This window comes from Leucopleurus acutus (assembly GCF_964270905.1).
Source record: "Leucopleurus acutus genome assembly, chromosome: 1".
In the NCBI taxonomy this organism is placed as follows: Eukaryota; Metazoa; Chordata; class Mammalia; order Artiodactyla; family Delphinidae; genus Leucopleurus; species Leucopleurus acutus.
The window spans coordinates 186,987,941-187,004,258 of NC_139142.1; the positions used below are offsets into that span (position 1 = coordinate 186,987,941).

The 16,318-nt window shown below is 41.8% G+C and overlaps 1 protein-coding gene across 4 annotated transcripts in view; it reads left to right on the top strand.

Annotated features, from left to right (window-relative positions):
* The first annotated feature begins 457 nt into the window (after positions 1-457).
* NRP1 (neuropilin 1) overlaps positions 458-16,318 on the top strand; it is a 138,048-nt gene continuing 122,187 nt past the window's right edge. For 3 of the 4 annotated variants that reach the window (XM_082847578.1, XM_082847580.1, XM_082847581.1), the window contains exons 1-2: positions 458-1,048; positions 4,417-4,591. In XM_082847578.1, the coding sequence (XP_082703704.1) occupies positions 976-1,048; positions 4,417-4,591 (248 nt within the window). In that variant the 5' untranslated portion in view covers positions 458-975. The remainder of the gene's footprint in view (positions 1,049-4,416; positions 4,592-16,318) is intronic. The other variant, XM_082847579.1, reaches the window with a different exon arrangement.

A 16,318-nucleotide genomic window follows, 5' to 3' on the forward strand; every position in this document is an offset into this window, starting at 1 on the left:
CGTCCAGGGGCACCCTGCTGCTCCTGCCCTAGGTCACTACCCGGCCGCCCCGGGCGCCTCCCGGGCGTCCGGAGTTGGGAGCAGCAGCCGCTACCTCCCGAGCGCCCCGCACGCCTAGGCGGCGGATCCCCAAGATCCTGGGCTGGGACCCCCCCGGGGTACCGAGCGAGCACGCCGAGGTGGGCCAACTCGACCCTGGCGCTGCCACCGACCTCGACGCCCAGTCCCCCAGATACACCCGCCAGCCCGCCCTGGGCGCGGACCCCCGGCGCCTCCCTTCCCGGGAAGGTCCCAACAGGGCCTGCGGGAGAGACGGACAGACGCACGGGGAACGCACACGGAGGGAAACTTGTTCCTCCCCGTCTCCTGTCAGGCAATTGCTGGCGAGCCCGTGCGGGGAGAGGGGCGGGAGGAAGCGAGGGAAGGGCTCCAGAAGGGGAGGGGAGGGGGAGGTGGGGGAAGCAGGGGTGCAGTTGGTGAAACAACTCCGTCTCCCGCTCATCTTTTCATTGCTTGCTCCTCTCCTTCGCGCAGACACCTCGGACCTCCCCTGGGCGCCAGCTCCTCGGCTCCAACGCGTCCCGAAACAAGCCGGATTTTTTTTTTCTTTCTTTCTGGAAATTGGCGTTGGTGTGCGTTTCTCTACGTCTCTCCTCCTCCCACCACCACCCTCCCCCCTTTTTTTTTTCTGAGACATGGCCCGGGCAGTGGCTCCTGGAAGAGGAACAAGTGTGGGAAAAGAGAGAGGAAACCGGAGCTAAATGACAGGATGCAGGCGACTTGAGACACAAAAAGAGGAGGGTTTCTCTCGGATCACGGCATTGCCTCGCCGCTTTCCTTTCTCCAAGACGGACTGAGGATTTTACAGCTCTGGGAGGAGTGGAAGCGCTCCGGATTGTTGAGATCGCCCCGGTGCTCTGTTTTCCCTGCACGTTCGGTTCTCCCGCGTCTGCCCGGGAACCCAGCGAAGGGAGGATGGAGAGGGGGCTACCGCTCCTGTGCGCCGCGCTCGCCCTGGTCCTCTCGGCGGCCGGCGCTTTTCGCAACGGTAAGTGACAGGCGGAGACGCGCGGCCACGGGGGTGAACCCGGCTCCAGGCTGCCCGCGTCCGGACCCCGGACCTGCGCCCAGCTGCCGGGATCCACCGCGGAGAGCCGCCTCCTGGGCGAAGGAAACTTTTATCCAGGCGGAGAAATCAAGCAATAAGATCAGTCGGTGTAGGGCAGGGAGATTTCAAGTGCTCTGACTCCCTCCTGAAGTTGGTTGTTTGGCCGTGGAGGTTCTCCTACCTCTGCTACAAGGCAGAACTGCTTACCTTCCCGGAGCAGCACACCAATTATCTTAATAATGTTTCCTCCCAAAGGCAAATTAGATGAGACTCCCTTTCAAAAATCTGATGGCTGTTGAAAGTTAATGAACACTTTACCAGGAGAACTTCCTGGTTCTCGAGCAGCTCCCCCAAACTGTTTCCTCTGGTGGGTGCCTGCAGGAGATAGCGGTTTGCTGGTGGATGTAACTCCCTCCTCCGCTTTTGTAAATGGCCCTGATCTGTCTGGAGTATGAATGAAAGTTACATCGTGTCAATAAAGGAATCTGATATATACAGTGTAAGGCACCAGGTTATCTGAAAATCCCCAACCTAGTTGCAGCTTCCACTTAGCTTTTAAAACCACTCACTGTTAAGTAAATGGAAGACCGTGCTGGGTTATAAACAGTATCCTGTAACCTAAATAATGTGTTTTAAAATGGGATCTGGTTGTAGGCACGTTTGACTTACACTGTAAAGTAGGTGGGAGCAAGGGGATGGCATTATCTTTACAGTAAGTCTTCAGCAATTATTATTAACTAATTATCAAATATTTACTTTTGTCTGGCTTAGATTTCAATCAGAGTAATTAGAAGGAAAGACCATCCGCTACTTAGGGTGGTATATTGTTTTAATAAGAGACCACAAGTGGAGGAGTTCATACCGAGAGGAATGTAAATCACATCTTTACGATGGAAGTTAATCTTTCTAATATGCTTTCTGGAGGTTTCGTGATTGAAGCAATCGATTTCCCCAACAGCTACCAAGCAGTGTTCTAAAAGATACACTTGGAAGCAAAACACCCACACACACAATTGTGAATGTGGAGTTCAATTTATTAATGAACCTCGGATGATGGCATCTTTCTATAGTCCGGCAGGGAACGAAATAACATTCACTCCAATTGAAAGAGCTCAAGTGGTTAGACTTTAGAAATTACAGTAACCCAACCTCTGCCTCCACAACTCTGGAGATTAAATCGGTGGTGGTGTTCATAGGATGGATTTGAAATCCAATGCAAATAGCTTTCAGACTTTAGGTTGTGAGCTCCATATGTCTGTGTGTGGGGGTGTATGTGTGTGTACATACATGAGAAATATATATACTTCTTAATTTTCTTCACAGAAATCTGGGGAAGGCTGAGACCCTGAGCTTCAATCGGTGACTTGACTAGTTAAACCCATGTTGCTGTGCTTGCAGGGACCAGAGCCAGTTAATGCCTCTGTAGCTCAACAGACCTCTTCCAGCCATGTCCACCTCCTCCAAGTACCAGGGTCTGCTAAATTAATTCATTAACCTTATTTAGGACTAATGGTCCAGAATCGTTAGAAACTGCTCTTTCTTAATCAACTGTTAGAGAGATTTAACAGAGCCAGGGAGTCTAGGAGTCCGCATTATCTTATTACACTGTCACTTTCTCAGAAGTCACAGATTAAAGAGCTCTGGTGTGGTACTGAATCCACCTAAATGTCTTCTGAAGTGACTCTGTCGAGTGGCTACAAGCAGTGCTGTTTTATTTCACTCGTCTAACAGATGCCAGACACTGCCATGATGTTTGTACAGAGCTGGAGGAGACTTAATGAGATGGGGTCGCTTTCCAAGTTTTCTGCACATTTAAAATAATGCAAGAGCCTCGGCAGAATCACATAACAGAGTCCAATATGATCATTAGCTGAGATTCTGAACTCCGGTTACAACATCATTTCTTCTTGGCAAACCTTAAGCTTCTAAAAGCCAAGGCAAAGGAAACCCATATAAGGCTACCCCCAGTCTAAGAAACAAAGTCAAAAACATCTAGCAATCGAGAAAAACAATGTAATTTATATTGTCTTCTTTTTAATTTATGGGAAATGATTTCTGTAATGCATGTAGCTTTATGTATTTTTGATGTGCACTTCATCTTTCATTTCCATTTGACCTGGTTTTCCTGTAATAAAATTCTGTAGATTTATAAATTCATGCTGAGAGCAAAGAATGCCATTCGCTTTCCACAGGGAATCTATTAGATGCAATATTAAAATCTATATATACCATTACTGAAAATTTGTGATTGATAGGCTTATATATTTCACTGCTTTCATACCTGTTCCTCTCACATAGTTTATGCACCAAATTTTTATTGCTCGAAATTAAGCATCAGTAAATGTGGCAGCATTGCAGGCTGAGGCTCTCCAATATGAAATCCATCATTAAAAGTGACAATGAGGGTCCACACTGAACAATAAAGCAGCCCAGAGACTGGTTTCTTTGGCTCTCAGTGAATCACTTTGGCTTTTGGGTTTTTTGAAAGGAGGGCTCAAAACTTGTTAGCTCACCTTTCCTAAACTGTGACAGTGTAGCTCATCATATGTGATACCCAGACCTCCCTGTGGTGGAGCTTTTTTCCAACTTGTAGGTAATTAGAATTAATGCTGTGTAGCTATTTATTTTTCTTTCTGCCCAGTTACTTTGATCTGGTCTCCAAGACTGAGCAACTTGGAGCAGTAGAGCAGAATTATTTCTGCTTCACCACATACACTTTGTTCTCTGATGATCTGGATCTCAAAAGCAGAGATAACTCAAAATCACTTAGGTTTACAGGCAGATAAAACAACAACAACAAAAGGTCTGGCTTTAAGCCAATTGAAATCCTGGATGACAGTCCCCACTGATCAATGACACAGACCAGGCTTATCATCAAAAAGCAACACAAAGGGTCAAATGGCATCTTATAGTCGCCTTCACTTAGAACTTGCTCCTTAATGCAATTACACTTCTGGCGGGATAATTAAGTCTAGCAGAGGCTCCCTGGGGACCATGTTAACATCCATTGAGGGGACTTAATGTTTTTAATGCTAGAAGACCTTTTTCTTGGGAGGGAACTTTGTGTGGGGTGGGGGTGGAGTCCTATCAGATCTCAGTCCGCTCTCCTCCTGAACCGACTTCCTGAGATCAAAGAGTGTCCTTTGGTGGCGTGTTGGTATTGGCGCCACCTGAAGGACCTGCAAGCGCCTCTTGGAGCTCCCCTTAAAAAGTTACGGAATGTTTAATAACCGGTCATTTATATGTAAATTTAGAATACCTAACTGGTTGTCAGGAAAAGGTCTACTAAAATATTATTTTTATTGCAGATAAATGTGGAGATACTATAAAAATTGAAAGCCCCGGGTACCTTACATCTCCTGGTTATCCTCATTCTTACCACCCAAGTGAAAAATGTGAATGGCTGATTCAGGCTCCTGACCCATATCAGAGAATTATGATTAACTTCAACCCTCACTTCGATTTGGAAGACAGAGACTGCAAGTAAGTGAGAATGTTTGAACAGGGCGCCACAGCACCATCTAGTGGGCGCAGGTGTCTATGGGGGGGAAGTCTGTGAACCACCTAGAATGTAAATGGATCCAGGAGGGATTCTGATCTAGGCCAGATCATGTGTCAATGGTATGGAAATTAAATTATGTTAAGTGATTTCTGAGTTCCCGAAACCAGGGAGATTATATTTAAATGTGTAATTTCTCATACTCTTTTTTCCTGTTAACACTTTTGGTTTTGGAACTCTTTTGTTAAGAAATGTGTATATATGTGTCTTTCTTTCCTGGAAAGGTGAAGAATTAGAAACCCAAACTCTCACTTGAGTTCTTACTAAATATCGTAGGTCACTCTCATATAGTGCATTGGCAGACGGTGAGGTCGGGTATTTTTTTTAAACAAATCTGGGGCATGTTTTGTGATCTAAGAACTGTGTTTATCTTACTGAGTTTGACATGACCAAAGCAAATTGTCATTGAAAAAAAAAATGAGGACTATAGGGTAAGTCTAATGAGGGATTTTTATAGTAGGTTAATAACTGCAAATCTCTTATGGAACATGCTAAAAGAACTGTTAATTCACGATGAATATAATGTTTGTTCATGTTCTTTAGCATTCCTATCTCCTGCTATGGTTAAGTTACTAAGCATCAATTTATACCAGGTTTCATTATTATGAAAACATTCTCACTAGAGGGACAGTCTAAATTATATTTCCTCACTTCGTATGAAAGAACTGTGTGTAGGTTTTGCTTTCCACAGTTGGAAAGTATGTTTGAACATTGCAAGCGGCAGTCCACTCAGATCCAGATTTGCTTTTCTCACTGGACATCCATGCAGCAGACCACCTGTCTCTGTCTTATCTGTGTCATCCTGTTCTGGCACACTGCACATGGTGTATTCTCCAGAGACTTGAACCTGAATAACAACCTTCAGTGATGTTTAGATATATAGTTTTAGCAAAGGAAAGTAATCTATTTAAATCTCACTTCTAAAGTGTTTCTCAAAGATTGATATGTTTTCCCAAGTTTTAAAATGAGTTTCATTATTTAAAATATTTTCTTTGCCAACACATAACCCTTTTAGAGAAGAAAAGAATAGTATGAAAATATTCCCACCTGCAAGAAGTCCTCAAGAACCTGTTGGTTTGGTGGGGTAAACTAGTTTTTCATGGTCAGGGAGATGAGGTCATCTGGTTAATTCAACATCTGGTGCCTGGAGAATTAGCATACATTCATGTCCTGTTGGTCAATTTCCAAATAATCAGTGGAACACTACAGCAGGTAAAATTATGCCAGTTTCAATTGAATCTTTGTTCTGTGATTCAGAAGTGCTTCAGGGCATTATATTGACTTTTTAATCTTGTGTGAAAGTTGACATTAATAGAGTGTTCCAGTAACTTCTTGGAAACAGGGAATTCTTTTTTTTTTTTTTGGCCAGTATTCTGTATGGTGGTTTTTACAATGTCAGTCACCTAGACAAATTGGAGGCTTGTTTTCCATTTCATTTTATTTTGTTTTGTTTTATGTTTTGCATTTTACCAATACTTAAACTGCTATAGGAGATATTTTTAAGAAACTCTGGTAAAACGTACTCAAGTAATAACATTATTCCTCAAAATAAGGTGCTGTTAGATTTCAGTAAACTCATGCTTACTAATTCCTGATCTGAGAGTTTTGACCATGTATATATGTAATATAATAGTTAAGGAATTCAGAATAGTTATTAGCAGTGGTGTGCTGGTCAATGCTAACAACTGGATCTAGGGAGGGGATAGGTCAAGTCGTGATCTGTGATATTTGCCGATTTCTGTAGTGTAAATATTCCTACCACGGCCACTTTCAAACTACAGTGATGTCACTGTGCACAGACTTGCAAAGAACTGTATACATCTGGTTCTCGTGAGCTGGCGTGAGTCAGCTCCAGCACCCAACTGCATAGGAGTGTAAGAAGGGGAAGCCAGTTGAATGAGATAATGTGTGTAAAGTGTTTACAAGTGTCTGGCACGCAGCAAGCCTTAAATAATTCTCTGCCATATCATGATGTGAGGTAGAGTATGGTAGGATGGGGGGAGCAAACTTTTTTGTTAGTTTTGTTATTTAAACATGATAAGAAAAGGGATAATTATAACTCAGAGTAAGGGACCATTTAAGTGATATCAGCAAGAAACTGACAAGGCCAAGAAGATTGTTTCTGTAATTATGATGGTGAGTTTTGTTTTTGTTTTTTAATGCTACAGAATAAGGTGGTTTTTTAATTGTAGCAAGTGAGTATTTGTTTTCTGTGAAGGAGCCATCTCCTGCCCAGTCTTGAAGGCTGATACCTTTAGCTTGATATGGTCAATGGAGATTATGGCCCTGGAAAATACCTTTGTGCCATGTTTCCAAGTGGTGCTCCCTGATTGTTTTATCAATGAAAATTCCAAAAATGATATAGGAAGACCAGCTTAAGACATTTGCCATCACTATCTTTCCTGACTGGCCCACATGACTCCTGGTTATTGTTGAAGGTTGCAGCTGAAAATTCTACACATGTGGCACAATTATCTCCTTTTGGTTGTGAGAAGAATCCACAGCTTTAAAATCTACAGGGGGTTAGAATTCCCTAGCAAAATGGAAAGCACCAGAAACTCCTGTAGGAATAAATTCATAGACTTACAGAGTTTATGTTGGATGTACAAAAGTATAGATTTTGGGGGTTTGGTGGATTGTGGGGTTTTTTCGTTTATATTAAGCTACTTCCAAAAATGTATTCGAGATGATACATCACGTTCAGAGAACTGGGAAGCTTTTACTTATCATTTCTGTTAAGAACAAGCCGTTTGTCTTATTTGAGATATTTAATGTCTTTCCTTGTCTCAGCTATATTATATGTCTAATAGCAGTAAAAAGTACTTGCTGTTCCCGTTTTATAGTAAGATAAAATAGGGTAGTGGATATGAAAGCCCTTTGAAAAGCTAGAAGCTCCCCTCAGAAGCCGTTATTATCATTCTTAGGATATCTTTAACAACTTGGTGATTGTTAGAACATTTGGACGTAGGAAACTAAGCAAACTAAATGTGTTAATCCAATAATGGGGATGATCCGCATACAATACATCCTGCATTTCTCTTGAAACTGTCGGTATTCGAATAGTCAGCTTTCATAATGGGAACGCTCAAGAAATTGATTCCTTCACAATTTGCTTATTGTAAAACATCCTGGAGACCCAAGTAAACAATTGTTTCTTAGAGTGTAGGAATAAATAAGTAATTAAATAGCCAAGCTCTGGTAGGAAAAATACCTTTATTTCTATTTTATTGTTTTCTTTATCATGAAATTAAAATATGCTCTCATAATTTTAACCATACAGTGAAATGCACACAATCACATATTTTCATGTGAAGAGTACCAGGACTGGCCCAGTACATAGTTAACCTGTGCTAACCTTACAGAAAGGTTTTTACAGTGGATGTCGGGGGTGGGGGAGGACGGGGGGGAGGATATTTCCTTAAGGAAAATGAATGTCCAAGTTGTGCCTGGTAGCTTTAGAAACTCAACCATCTATGTGTATGCCACCCCTGAATCAGGTTTCATTACAAATAAGCATCAAAGACATAATATGAGAACTCCCTGAATTCTTTCATTGAACAAGGTGTGGTATCAATCAGTCAATCCATGGAGCCATAGAGCATCTGTCTGCAGGCTAATCTTGGGCTGGGATTTCTAGCTAGCTAGTCTGTGCCTGGTTTTATTGTGATGTTGATACCAGAGGTGGCTACAGAATGTTCTGAATGGAGAAGAAAAGGAGGAATCTGATTTCTGTCTTTTGCACCAGCAAACTCCTCCATGCTTGTGAAGTGTCAAAGCAGAGTTAAAAGCAGGAAAGAAAGAAAAACCCACCTGCAGAGTGTTGGTCAGAAGGCAGTGTTCATGGTGCGTTGAAAATGGTTTTCAGAACTTACACTGAGCTGGTTGGGTTTAATTCCACTGGAGTTTCCTTCGGTGGTAAAGCGGCCATCTTGACTCTCATAAAACTTTATATCTGCATAATAAACAAGAATGTCATTGATACAGTAGTTAGAATTTATGGAGCTTTTCCGGTTTCCCAGCAATGCAAACTATCAGCATGATAATTTATAATGGTTTGTGACAAATACTGCTGAGCAAAGAGGTGTGTGGTTACATTCAGATCAGATGTCATCTGGGGAGCAATAAAAATTTCACAGACATTGGGTTAAAAACATTAGGAAAATGAATGTGAAGCTCCAGAAAGAGAGTCTAAAAACATGGTGGTGATGGGGGAGAAGGGAGGTCTTCTGAGTGACAACTTCCTGACTTCACTGCCTGATTTGTCAGGGCTGTTTCGTAGGATTTCACCAAGACGCAAGGCTAACATCCCATAAATGCTTTTCTGTCATTACGATTGGTAGCCTTTTCTTTCTGTAACCAACAAATTGGTGTCTTTTTCTTAATTCAGTGCAATCAAAGGAAGATTTCACTCTTGTAACTTCATATGAAGTTTAAACACATAAAACTGTAATTAAGTAGAGACGATACTCAAGTCTAGGGATTTTGTTGGAATAAATCACACATTGTCTTTAATGCTACTTTTAAAATTTCCTAAGCTGTTATAAACTTTGAAACACCATTTATTTTCATAGAATATAAACTCACTGAATGAAAATTAATCTTCCCTTAGCTCCTCAAATCTGATTTTTCCTGAAAATGTAATTATACGATGGTAACTTTGTTGTTATAGGGAATTTGGGGACTAAAAGTTCCATTTCTGGTTTCCCTAAGTTATATTTTTTGTTTTGATCTTTGTTCAGCATGGATTTTTGCATTAATTTTATTTTTTTAAAATTGCATTAAAGTATTATCTATCCTAATTAGTGAGTTTTTTTGTATCTGAGGCATGGGCGTACCCCTAGTCCTAGACTTGGGTTTTAGAGCATCACTTAGACCAAAGCAAACAAGGACTTTGTTTTATGGAAAACAGTGGGTGTTTTTTGCCAAAGTAATTCTCTTTTTTCTATACTAAATCTAAAAGTATATTAAATTATAATCTATATCTAGAAAAATATACAAAGTAAGTGTAACATTTGATACAATTTTACAAAGTGAGCACACCCATATAACCGAACCAGAGCAAACGTTTCCAGCTTCCTAGGAAGAGGCCACCTCGTGTCCACTTTAAGTCTCTGACCTTTGGCCTCAAGGGCAGCTGCCATCCTGACTTCTGTGATTCCATTTTTATAAATTTCAAAAGCAGACAAAACTCATCTATAGTCTTGAAGTCTGGATGTACTATCCTTTGAAGATCACCAAACTCTTTGGAATGGGGATAGAAAAAAATGTTCTAATCCAAAAACAGTCTTACTGAAGCATTTTTTCTAATTGTTTTTCGTTGACTCCTATAGAAATATATTTCTTGCTTATACTACAGTTACGTTAAAATAAACACAAAGTTTTTGGTCCAAGAGCCTGCTTTTTATGCCAGGTAAATTCAGAACGATCTTCCTTTGCTTTATTTTTCCTCATCTTTTCATTGCTGATTTTGATCTCAAGTAACTTCCCAACATGGGCAACGTGAGAGGCACCACCACCAAGCTAAATTCAATTAAAAAGCTATTGAATGGGTAAAAATGAACTCTTCTCAGAACAGCGGATGTCAGTGTGGTTGCTACCACCTGCAGCATCCTTTGTTGCTGCTCAAGCAGATAATCATCTACTTTCTTCCTTTTGATTTCTTTCTGCATTAGCACTGATTTAATTTGAAAAGAACTCCATGTGTTTAATAAAATTAATTTCCTTTATTATTTCTTCCTATAAGCAATCACATTGGATCATAATGAATTTTGAGTATTACAAGGTTGTTGTGTGTTGGGCATTTCCGTAATTTGAAAGAAGCACCCTTTATGAGAAGATTAGTTGAAATCTTATCCAATTGAATCAACATGTGCATGGCATTTCCAACCAGATTTCATTCTGGGGAGGCGGCCCTTCAAAATTGATCCAAGGGAGACATATGCCTGCAGCCGGCATGCGTATTATCAGCTCCTTTCCTTCCAGCGTAAAACGTGATACTTGTATGCGTGCTGACATCCTTTGGAGAAGCACATACACAAACACACATGTGCGTGTGTGTGCTTGTGAGGGAGACTATAAAATAGACTTAACTAATGGTCGTTGTAGTATTCATCAAGGCTGATCGTTAAGCCTGAAGAAAAACAAGAGACAAGATTAGTGTTCAGATCAGGTTCCAAATGCCTCTTAATTGGGTGTTTGTAATCAATCCTGACTGTAGGAGTCAGTGACCTGGCAGAACATAGCACCTCCGAAGAAGATATTTCCTGCTCTTCTCTGGTTGATTGAACTGTGTCCAGTATCCAGGTCAGTTAGGATGACACAAGGTCGGGACAACCCTCAGATTGGCTGTGAAGCACACCAAACACATTATGATGGCTTATGGCTGAAGTCATTTAGTCTTCACAGATAGCACAGAAGGTGAACTGCTTGCATTCAGAATTCTACTAAATGCTGCAGAAGCACGGAGAGGGAAAAAAAAAATCTTTTGGCTTCTGTCCATTCAATTGCTTGTAACGTAGTTTTTCTCCTCATCAAGCCCAGGTCTGTATTGTACATATCTTATATCTTATTTATGGTCAGCGTGTTTTTTCTCCTTTAATTTAAATCATCAGTAGAATATTTATTTATTTATTAATTTTTAAACTTTTTTTATTTTAATTTTTTAAACTTTTTATTTTATACTGGAGTAGAGCCGATTAACAATGTTGTGATAGTTTCAGGTGCACAGCAGAGCGACTCAGCCATACATATACATGTATCCATTCTCCCCCAAACTCCCCTCCCATCCAGGCTGCCACATAACATTGATAGAAAGGAGTCGTCGTGGCTGGTTCTTGCTGCTTAGTCCTCTGTGGCTGCCATGTGCTCACTAAACAGTCTGTGCTTCATCGGACTTCATTTCACTTAATCTTTTTATCATCCTATTTTGCAGATGATAGCACTGAGGCTTAGAAAAGTGAAATTAACTGACCCCAAATGCTCAGCTGCTGCACCAAATATCTTTCCATCTTTGTGATTGAAGGGGCTTGGGATGTACTTTTTGAATGCGAAAATTCGAATGAAATATTACTAGACTACTTTTTATTCAGCAACCATTTTCTTCTATGAAACACACAAAAATTTAAATACAAACCAGCTGATTCTGAGGAAGGACTTAAATTTTAAACTCTTAGTTTGGATTAAGTGAAGCCTTGTGCACAGAAACTTCCAACAAATTGATGATTTTCCACTGAGTCAAGACTTGTCTTAGCAAAGAAATTTGCGGTGGATGCGGCAGGGGGTGTATCTGAATTCTGGTTCCTTCGGTTGATGGAGTTTGAAAACACAAAACACACATAAATACAATATTTATTTGAAGGCCTGGTAACCAGGCAGCACAAAGTTTCCATTTATACAGTTAGTTCAAGGGACATATGAGATACCAGCTGTACCAGCTGTATACCAGATCCTCACAAGCCCAGGAGTAAGAAGACTGGGTTCTCTTCCAACCACCCCTCCTTCACTTAATTTCAGGCAAATAGCAGGAAAGTTTTGCTTTCCCACAGCTCCCCTATTTGTAAGATTTCGATACTTGTGTTGGCCACAGTGACTCTGTAAGGGTTAAAGAGAGAATGTTTGCTCAAGGCACTGGGTCCCTATGAGAAACAGAAGAGTGTTTTTTGAGAAGAAACCAATGCTCCAGAGTATTTTGTTTCTATCTGTTCAGACACTTGTACAAGCAGCCGGACAGGTTGGAGGTGATGGCTTGTTGCTTCTGTGATAGATTGGCATGTCACGGAGAGCACAGCCAAGTCCCGTCTGAAAGAGGATGCTGAATGTCTCCCCATTCGAGTTCTTACATTTCTTTAGAACAGCCAGAGGAGGCAAAGGCCAGTCAGTGTAGTCACGATTTCAAGTCCTCATCTGACTCTGTAACCACCAGATGCTGTGAGCAGGCCTGCTACTGTGTAAGATACCCTTGGTCACTGAAATGGCACGGAAAAAGTTAAGATGTGGTCAAAATCTTACTCCTGGCTAGATAGCTTTACAAAATTAGAAAGCACTAAATTTCCAAATTTAAAGAAGAAAGAACACACTCTTGACTCAAAGGCAATGAAGGACACGGATCCCCACAAAGTTGGTGGCACTGGGTTGACTTGGTCTGATTCAGGATAATGTTGTTTTTAAGGTGTAGTAGCACCTACAAGGGGTAGCCCATAACTTGATTTTTCATCGAAGGTTGTTGACATTAAGCTGAGGGAAGGGGCAGGGGGGTGGGGGGAGTTAGCACTGATTGGAAGCTTCCTTTTTTTTTTTCCCAAGGAAAAAAATTTGCATTTTCCTTACCTTTTATTCCAGTGCCAATTTCTTTGTCCCTGGCTGAGTCCCCTACTGAGTAACCGTTAGGCTACACTGGTTCAGTCCTTCAAGGCACATCCTCATTTCCCTCTGTAGCTGTGCTAGCATCGTGCCTGATGTGTGTGTTAGCTCATTAACACGAACTGGGGATTTCTGATTGTCAGGGGATCATGTTAGCAGCTCCCTGTGAAAAAGTGTTCTGGTGAGAATTAGGGACGTGGGTTATAATTGCCCCTCTGCCGTGCATTCCCATCTATGAGACAGGACACAGGTCATATGGGCAGGGTTGCAATCTATGAATGGCTTGGTTATGCCACCATTGATACTGTGGTTTGACAGTGTTAACAGCATGGCTGAGGAAGACTGAACGACATCAAGGTCTGTGTCTACCTAGACACAGCTTCAGTTAATCTTTTTCCTTCTCTTTCTGAAGAAAACAAAATGCTTTCCTTTCTCTCCCAATCTTAATAACACAACGTGGATGAGATAATGTAGGTGGAAATATCTTAGGAATACAAGATAAATATGTTAAATAAAGCCTAGGTATTACTCTAACAGGAACTGCATCCGCAGGTTTTCTTCCTTAAAATAAGTTCAGACTGTAAACAGTGAAGTCTGCATCCTTGGGAGGAGACACATAAATATTTCAAGAGCACGGCACACACCACAATAGAGATGGTATCTCATGCTCAGCGTGTATTCAGCCAGCAAGAATTTCTGAATGTTCTTATAATAAATTGGCCGGTTAAGTGTGTCATAATTGCAGTCTTCTAAAAATCTACACTACTGTATATAAAATAGATAACTAGTAAGGACCTAATGTATAGCACAGGGAACTCTTCTCAATACTCTGTAATGACCTATATTGGAAAAGAATTTTTAAAAGAGTAGGTATGTGTACATGTATAACTGATTCACGTTGCTGTACAGCAGAAACTGACACAACATTTAAAATCAACTATACTCCAAAAAAAAGTTTTTTAAATAAAAAATAAAAATCTGGATGGGTGGAGTTTCTGGAAAATTCAAGGAAGATGCTATCTCAGTGTCACAAACTTGATAATAGCATTAATGGCCTTTAAAGAGCCATTATTTGCCAAGGTGTGCCTTCGGACTTATAAATATATTCAGTACAATCCAATGGGAAACCAACCCATCCTTTAAGGCAGGAGCCAGTGTCATGGTGGTTATTACAACAGGGATGTCCATTCTTCCCAATCAGTGAAACCAAATAGTGCCATTATAGTTGTGTCCAAGAGAGAGGAAACTACATGGATTTTGTATTATAAATTCATAGTGAAAAGCAGCTGGGAAAATCAATGTTTTAAAACTGATGGTCCCTTCCATCCTCCCCGCTTTCCCTCAGTTCCTAGCAGCCTCAGCCCCTTTCACCTTGCCATCTCCTTCACCCCATTTCTGGTTAGGACAGATTTCCCAATAGTGGGGCCGGGCGGACGGGGTGATTCTCGGTGGCCTCGAAGAAAAGCACGTCCGCAGGAAGGCTCTTAGGATAGTGGCTGAGAAGAGATTACTATTTTAGACTCTTCTCGTCACCTCACCCTCAGGAATGGTCGTATGTGATAAAAATGATGTCTGCAGCCTCTCAGAGTTCCCCCAGCACTGTTTTCCTTTGAAATGACCACAGCTGTGTATGGCTGGGGGTCCATCAGAAGGGCTTTTCTTTCTTTCTTGTGGGACCTCATGGTCCTCCCCAGTCCAACAGATTCTGTAGGACTTTCCACTCGTGAGTAAAAGAAACCCTCCTTGGACCTGTTACTCTTCAGACTAATCTCTCACCTCTCTCTCCCTTTCCTATGACTGCCAAGGGCTTTGAACGTGGTGTCTACACCCCAGAACTCCACTTTCTCCCTTAACCCTTCTCAGCCTAAGTCCTCTCCCCTCCAGTTGACTGAATTGTTTGCGCAGATGTTATGTTAGATTCCAGTGACTATTCTCATGCCCCAAACCACTGGCCTTTTCTCGGCCTGAATTTCTTTAATCTTGCACAACGCGGTCCAGAACCCTTGAGACTCTGGGGCATCTCTTGATTCCTATTTGTCCCGCACATCAGTTTAAAGCCTCTAAATCATGAAACTACAATATCCATCGCATCTATCTTTTCTGTTATGTTTCTCCTGTTAGCACTCAAATTCCAACACTTGTTAACCAATCCCTGGTGCTGACACGTTAGCCTCAGGAATGGGGCTTTCCTCCTTCTCCCCCCGCCGCCACCGCCACTTAGAAACATGGAGAGTTCCCCGTTCCCCCCTTGCTTTATCTGTGTTTCTCAGCCTTGAATTACGAGTTCAATTCAACTAGAAATGAAACCATGTCGCTCCCACCTGCCTCTCTGGCCTTTCTCCTGTGGTTCTCTTTTATATTCAGCCAAAGTGGCCGCCTTGGAGTTCTTCATCGTCACTCCTGCTTTCCTATCCCATGTCTCTTCACGGGCTGTTTCCTTCCCAGACGGACGAGGGGTCAGTGCCTTACACAGACCTGCGTCTCCCTGTCAACGTGTGGCCCATCATCCGGCCCTACCCGCAGCGATGCTTCCTTCTGAAAGCCATTTCTGATTAAACGTGGTCTCTTTCTCTGTCCTCGGACACACCCCCAAGAACTATGTTTATGCATCACTCATGTTCCTTGTAGTCTTCTGTGTCTGGTCATAATCATTAATACTCTACTACTGTTCACCCAGCTAGTTTGGAAGATACTCCAGAGCAGGGGCTGAGAGTGTTTCCCAGCCCTGGCAGAGCCTCCCACAGTGCTTTGCCTGTAGCAGCTGCTCAATTAATATTTGCCGAATTGAATTGGCTGACTGACATCCTTCTCAGCGTGTTCATCTAGCGCCAAAGAACCGAGTCAGCTGCCCGGGAAAAGCTCTAACTTAATTAGACTACGAACATGCACACTTACACTTCTCATTTATAAGGTAAACCCTTCATTTTCCTGGGTAGTGGAGTCAAACTTACATGTTTCCTCTAAAAACCTCTACTTTGAAAAGCCTAGAATTTCTACATGTGAGTAGCTTTAGCTAAATCTCAAAAAAGATGCAGAGATACTGCTTGACAGAAATCTCTTCTTTCCGTTTCACAGTCATCTCCACAATCTGTTTTGGGGTTAGAGGCATCAAATGTATTAACCTTGTAGCAACAGTCCAGGTTGCTGAGCATGTTCTGACATCCCCAAACTCTTGGGACTTTGTATCACAACTCTGTAAACTTTGTCTATTGTATATTACTATCTGGGCTCACATCCAAACCACCTTTACCTAAATTTCACACAAATAATTTAGAGCCTTCTTCCATTCCAGC